General features: G+C 29.8%; 1 protein-coding gene across 1 annotated transcript; it reads left to right on the forward strand.

Moving 5' to 3' along the window:
• Nucleotides 1–743: 743 nt before the first annotated feature.
• LOC120359230 (zinc finger MYM-type protein 1-like) lies at nucleotides 744–3,281 on the forward strand. Its single transcript, XM_039456038.1, has 2 exons — nucleotides 744–1,107; nucleotides 1,630–3,281. Exons 1-2 carry the CDS (start codon nucleotides 744–746, stop codon nucleotides 3,279–3,281), a joined length of 2,016 nt encoding a protein of 671 aa, XP_039311972.1.
• The last annotated feature ends 4,164 nt before the right edge of the window (nucleotides 3,282–7,445 follow it).

A 7,445-nucleotide genomic window follows, 5' to 3' on the forward strand; every position in this document is an offset into this window, starting at 1 on the left:
GTTAAGCGAAATCGAGCATAAAAATCAATGTCATCAAATTCTTCAAAATATGACGGTCGTCTTCTAATTATTCTCGGGCGTCGATTTATTATTTGCACAAAATCTTCATCGTCAGATGACGATAACATATATTCCAGAGCCATATCTTGCAACATAACCTTTTTACAATTTCGTGGAGATATCAGCCATGAAGTACAATACTCGAAAGATTACTGAAAGCAGTGGCGCTGCAGTATTAAACCTCGGTTATCTACCTTAAACGCCCGAATTTCGCCGTTCAACTTTAACCGCAGTTTAACAACGTTAACCGAGGTTTAAGACAGTTGTGGGACACAATATTTACCGTAAACCAAGTTTAAAGGTTTAAACTCCGGTTAAACTAAGTTGTGAAACTGGCCCTTAGCCAATGCGATAACAGCATACAAGTGCACACAACGATAAACATACACACACATAAAGCTCACGTACATACACTGACATAATCATCACCGACATTTTAGGAATAGATGTCCAGACTCTCTACTTCTAGGGACTCTAAGACCAGCAGATCTCCTGCTTTTGTGGAGTGAGCCCCGTTGTCAGTTCGAATATTCGCTGTAGGAATCATAGTTCCATATTTACCGCTAGGCGGCTGCCAGCGGCTGCGTTTCTCGTTAGAGAAATAGTTCCTCCGATATTATAAGGGACCTCGCTCGATCGGCGTTTACCTTTATCATAAATATCATAATCATTTTTTCATAAAAATGGCTTCGAAAAAATTAAGCGGATCTGCGAACCGTAAACGAAAACTTCGATGGGAGGAAGAAGAAAGTAAATCTGCAAAATCGCTTGCTGCTTTCTTTAAGCCGCAAAGTGATTGTAACTCTAACTTCTCACAAAATGTTACTACAAACCTAACATCTGAAATAAATAAAGAAAATTCCATTCACGAATGTAGTACAGCATCAAATGCCGAAATGCATATTATCTCTGATAATTTAGATTCTCAAGAGTCGAATTTAAAAATTGTGGTAGAGGAACCAGTTGCTTCGTCTTCTTCAGGTAGCATTGCAGTTAACGATCCGATCATTAACTATGGCGATCCGGCATTTTGGCCTTTTCCGCTTAGTAACACTGTTCGTGACCATATACTGACACTAGATTTAAAACCGCAAATTAACGAAAATAATGTTTTTCCTAAAGATGCCGACAATCGATCGTTCTCGAAATTTTTGTATTATCGAAGCACTGGAAACGGCGAGTCCTATATACGATCTTGGCTTTGCTATTCAAAGAAATTAGATAGAATATTTTGCATTCCTTGTAAACTATTTTTTTGTGACAAAAATAAATCTTCCTTTGCAACAACTGGAAGTAATAAATGGAAAAATATTCATGACTATCTACGATCACATGAAAATTCACCAGAACACCGAAAGAGTTTTGCAAGTTGGTTTGAAGCTTGTCATAGACTTGAATCGCGTCAAACTATCGATCAGAAATTACAGGCAGATATTATTAAGGAGCGTGATTATTGGCGACTTGTTTTAGATCGCTTATGCAATATAATTTTATACTTAGCAACACATAATATTGCACTTCGCGGATCATCCGATCGGTTATTTACTAAAAATAATGGGAATTTTTTAGGTTTGGTAGAATTACTAGGAAAATATGACGTCACTATGCATGAGCATCTCCGACGCATTTCATCCCAAGAAACTCATGTTCATTATTGCAGTAACACTATTCAAAATAAAATTATCACTTTGATGGGATCAAGTGTTAAAAACACAATATTAGATCGTGCCAGGCAAGCAAAATACTACAGTATAATTTTAGATTGTACTCCTGATTTGAGTCACACAGAACAACTTTCTGTTACAATACGATTTGTCGATGTATCCAGTGATGTGTCCTCCAAAGAACATTTCATTACTTTTCGAGCAGTTCATGAATCGTCTGGTCAGTCCTTGTTTGATATAATTTTAAAGGTATTAGAAGAACTCAATTTGGATATTAAAGATTGCAGAGGACAAGGCTACGATAATGGGTCCAACATGAAAGGAAAGAATAAAGGTGTTCAATCTCGTATCCTTCAAATTAATCCAAGAGCTTTCTTCATGCCTTGCGGTTGTCACAGTTTAAATTTAGTTATTAGTGATTGTGCAACTTCTTGTACCGAGTCTGTTAGTTTTTTCGGAGTTATTCAAAAAATTTACACACTCTTTTCAGCTTCTGTTGGAAGGTGGAAAATATTAACTGATACTGTGCCAGCTTTTACAGTAAAACCACTTTGTACAACCCGGTGGGAGAGTCGTATCGAGTGTTTAAAGCCGTTGCGCTACCAAGTTATTGAAATACATGATGCTCTGCTAACATTAAGTGAACACGGTTCCTCTGATCCTGCAATTAAGCATGAAGCGCAAACCCTCGCGTCACAATTATGCGATTACAATTTCCTTGTTATGCTCGTTATCTGGTACGATATTTTGTTTCGTATCAATATTGTGAGTAAATCTATGCAATCAAATACAATGGACCTCGGATCCGCCGTTTCGCTCATGGAATCTTGTGCCGAATATATAGAAAATTATCGACTTAATGGATTTACTAAAGCGTTAGTAGATGCAAAGGAACTTGCTAAAAGTTTAGATGTAGATCCCATATTTGTGCAGAAACGAGTAAATCGAAAAAAACGCATGTTTAATTACGAACATAGTGATGAAACCATGTCTGATCCTCAAAATCTTTTTAAAACAAAGATTTTTTACGTTATATTAGATACTGCAATAACATCACTCAAAGAAAGATTTAAACAACTCAAGGAATTCCAAGATACTTGGTTCTTCTTGTTTGATATAAGTAAGTTACCCGAAATAGAAGAGTTGAAAAAGTGTTGTTCCAACCTTGAAGATAAACTCAGACACGGGAATAATTATGACATCCTCGGAAATGAATTATATGACGAGTTGCAATCTACTAGTAGTTTAATCTCAAAAAATATTCATGATCCATTGAATGTTCTTAAATTCATAAATCAAAACAACCTGCAATCGGTTTTGCCAAATCTTTGGACGGCATTGCGAATATTACTGACTATACCTATCACAGTTGCAAGTGGAGAACGCAGTTTTAGCAAATTAAAGTTAATTAAAACCTATTTGCGTACATCCACAAGTGATGGCCGTTTAAGTGTACTAGCGATATTATCAATTGAGAACGAGATTACTCAAAAAATAGACCTTGCTAAAGTTATAAAAAGTCTATCGGATTTAAAAGCACGAAAAAAATCATTTTGAATATCAACAAATCGGAGCATTCATTTAGATATAAGATATAAATTTACTTTATAAAAATGCCTAGAATGAGAGACAAAACATTTGTTAATTAAAAATATAAATAATTCATAAAAAAACAAAATATAAAAAAACAAAATATTAAAAAAATATTAAAAATATAAAATACAAAAAAAACGAAAAAATCCTTCTCGTTTTACATCAACCTTGACGCGGTGAGAGGGCTTTAAACCAATAGATGTAATACATGAAATAAATTGGTTGGTTAGAAGTAAAAACAACAAAAACATATAACGTTAAATTATAATATTAATCATTGTAATAATTACTATAAATATATATAAGTTACGATTTTAGAATTATACCATACAAAGAATATAGATTTATCTATAGGGCGCCATATTTTACTACTTGCCTGGGGCGCTTGCTTAACTCGCACCGGTCCTGCCGACACCTGAAATGTACAACCGGTGTGACCCAGCCGAAATCGCTATAAGTTATCCGATTGAAAGTTCAATGTTTTAGAGTTTTATTGAATCCAATTTTTTTGAAATTAAATCTAATAATTCCTTTTCTAAAGTTCACGTATTAATAGAAAATCTTAAAGCTGTATAAAAATATTAACCGTATTTTACTTTCTCATATATGAGAAAGTAAAAAATCTAATGTATTTTACTTTCTTATATAATGTATAAAATACACATGTATGTAATACACACGTATTTTTTTATATAATATTATGATTGGTTCTCTCGATGTGCTTACTTCGCGAGCTGCTGTCATCGCGGAGATTACGTTTGGACAGTTAATAGACATAACTGTTACATGCATCACGAGGTTAATGGTGTAATAATAATGTGTTGGTTCTCTTTCCTACGTCGATGAGGACTTTTCTTTTCCGTTTGAACAACTTCACGATTATTTTAGATAAGTATTATTAAACATTTATGTTTATGGTTATAATATCATTATAAAGAATTGATACTTTGTGTTATATTTTATTTTCAGCAGTTTAAAAAAAGAGTAATAAAATAATGTAAAAAGGAAGGAAGGAAGGAGGTTGAATCAAAAGAGTATAAAATGGTAATAAAATAGAAAGAACAAAAGAATTAAAAAAGGCGGAGAAAGTAAAAATTTACAAAATTAAGAATGTAATTAAACACGCGTTTTAAGGATTTTTTAAATAACGGGTGAATATTATATTTTGCGATTTTTTGTTATTAAAATAAAATTTTTTTAATTAGAACATTTTCTCTTTCAGTGAAGAGTTTAAAAAATATGCAACGAAAGTAAAGATTGCGTTTTGACAGTTAATAGACATAATTGTTACATGCATCACAAGGCTAATGGTGTAATTATAATATTGTGTTGGTTCTGTTTCCTGCGTTGATGAAAACTTTTCTTTTCCCTTTGGACGATTTCACAATTATTTTAGATAAGTCTTATTAAATGTTTTTATTTATAGTTATAATATCATTATAAAGAATTGATACTTTGTGTTATACTTCATTTTCAGCAATTTTGTTTAATATTATTATAATATTGCTATTAAAATGTTATTAAAAAAAGATTAATAAAATGTTATAAAAAGAAAGGAAGGAAACAGGTTAAATTGATTAGTGTAAAATAGTAATAAAACAGAAAGGAGAATGGAATTATAGAAAGCGGAGAATGTAAAGATTTAAGAAATTAAGAATGTAACTGAATACGCTTTGAAAGTTTTTTTTAATAACGATTGAATATTATATTTTGCCAAATATAAAAAACCGTAAATAAAATTTTCTTTATCTATTTCTAGATTCCAGGTACACATGAGTACCATCAATTGTAAAAACCATCAAGAAAGGGTTAATAGTACATTATCTCTTTTAATAAAGAGTTTAAAAGATGTGCGATGAAGGTAAAGAAAAGAAGAGTAATAAATGCTTTTATTTAATATTGCTATTAAAATGCTATTAAAGAAGAGTAAAAAGGAAGGAAGGAAGGAGGTTGAATCGAAGAAGTGTAAAATAGTAATAAAATAGAAAGGACAAAGGAATTATAGAAGGCGGAGAAGGTAAAGATTTAAGACATTAAGAATGTAATTGAACACGCGTTTTAAGGTTTGTGTTTAATAACGGGTGAATATTATATTTTGCGATTTTCTGTTATTAAAACAAAATTTTTTTTAATAGAACATTATCTCTTTTAATAAAGAGTTTAAAAAATATGTGACGAAGATAAAGAAAAGAAGAGGAATAAATACTTTCGTTTAATATTATTATGACATTGCCATTAAAATGCTATTAAAAGAAAAGTAATGAAATAATGTAAAAAGGAAGAAAGGAAGTAGGTTAAATCGAAGAAGTGTAATTTAGTAATAAAACAAAAAGGAGAAAGGAATTAAAGAAAGCGGAGAAGGTAAAGATTTAAGAAATTAAGAAGGTAATTGAATATGTGTTTAAAAGTTTGAAAGTTTTTTTTTTAATAATGGGTGAATATCATATGATATTTGTGATTTTCTGTTATTAAAATAAAATTTTCTTTAATCCTTTCTAGACTCTATGTACACATGTGTACCATCAGTTGTAAAAACCGTCTTGAAAGGGTTAGTAGAACATTATCTCTTTTAGTAAAGAGTTTAAAAAATGTGTGACGAAGATAAAGAAGGGGAATGAATACTTTTTGTTTAATATTATTATAATATTGCTATTATAATGCTATTAAAAAAAAAGAATGAAATAATGTAAAAAAGAAAGAAGAAAGGAGGTTGAATTGAAGGAACGTGAAATGGAAATAAAATAGGAAGGAGAAAGGAATTAAAGAAAGCGGAGAAGGTAAAGGTTTTAGAAATTAATAATATAATTAAACATGTGTTTGAAAGTTTTTTTAATAACTGGTAAATATCATGATATTTGTGATTTTCTGTTATTAAAATGAAATTTTTTTAAATAGAACATTATTTCTTAGTAAAGTGTTTAAAAAATATGCTATATTAAAGGTAAAGAAAAGAAGAGGAATGAAGTAATGTAAGAAGGAAGGAAGGAAGGACGAAGAATTGAAGGAGTGTTAAACAGAAAAAAATTAGAAAACAGACAGAAACTAAAAAACGTGGAGAAAGTTAGAAATTTAGAATAGAAAGGATGAAAGAAACTAAGCGTGCAAATGAACACGGGTTTGAAGATTTTTTAAAATATTGAGTAAATATCATATGATATTTTGACACTTTGTGCTTTAAGAATAAAATTATCTTTTTTTTAAACATTATCTCTTTTAATAACGATTTTAAAAAATGTGCAATGATAGTAAAAAGAAGAAGAGAAATTAAATAATTTAAGAAAGAAGGAAAGGAGGAGGAAAAATTGAATGTAAAATGGAAATGGAATAGAAAAGAGAAAGAAATTATAGAAGTTGGAGAAGGTAAATACTTTTAAATAAAGGATGAAAAAAATTAAGAATGCAATTGAATCCGGGTTTAAAGATTTCAATTGAACCCGGGTTTAAAGATTTCTTTTAATAATAGGTAAATATCACATAATATTTAGACATTTTGTGATTTAAGTTTTAAAATATTTTTTTTAAGAATATCTCTTTTAATAAGTTGTTCAAAAAATGTGTGACGAAGATAAAGAAAAGAAGTGGAATAAAGTAATGTAAGAAGGAAGGAAAGAAAGAAGGATGCCTCTAAATAATTTAAATGAAACATAAATTCTTATCTTAATATACATTATATTATTGGCTTCATTGTTGTTATTTTAAAAATATTCTAAATTTATCTGTTTGTATTTTAATTGACAATTTTGTAATTATTTTAATAAACATTGTTTATTGAGTTTTTATAATCAATTTTTAATATTGTGTTTTACAGTTATGACTTTTATTTCTGTACCGTATATTTACTCGGAGAGAGGATTAATATTATTTATATTCTTTTTTGTTCTATGAGGATTAATATTATTTTTATTTTATGAATTTTTCTAAGGTCATCAGATGTGTTAAATATTAAATTGCTGTCTATACAAATATACAAAAATTTATAAACTTTAACAGTCATTATCAGAGTTCAGATCTCGGCGGTGTTTTTCCCTATTATGAGTGGTAGAACATGTATAAGGAAATGCATCAATCAATTTGCATATTATGTAGCTATATAAAAATGTGTGCTTTTCTCTTAAAAAATGATATCAT

Source organism: Solenopsis invicta, chromosome 12, assembly GCF_016802725.1.
Source record: "Solenopsis invicta isolate M01_SB chromosome 12, UNIL_Sinv_3.0, whole genome shotgun sequence".
NCBI lineage: Eukaryota > Metazoa > Arthropoda > Insecta > Hymenoptera > Formicidae > Solenopsis > Solenopsis invicta.

What these genes read in the sequence shown, in the direction of transcription:
- LOC120359230 (XM_039456038.1), top strand. Translation starts at nt 744, where the DNA reads ATGGCTTCGAAAAAATTAAGCGGATCTGCGAACCGTAAACGAAAACTT. An exon ending in ATTTTGGCCTTTTCCGCTTA is followed by an intron (nt 1,108 to 1,629) that starts GTAACACTGTTC and finishes GGAATTTTTTAG; the next exon opens with GTTTGGTAGAATTACTAGGA.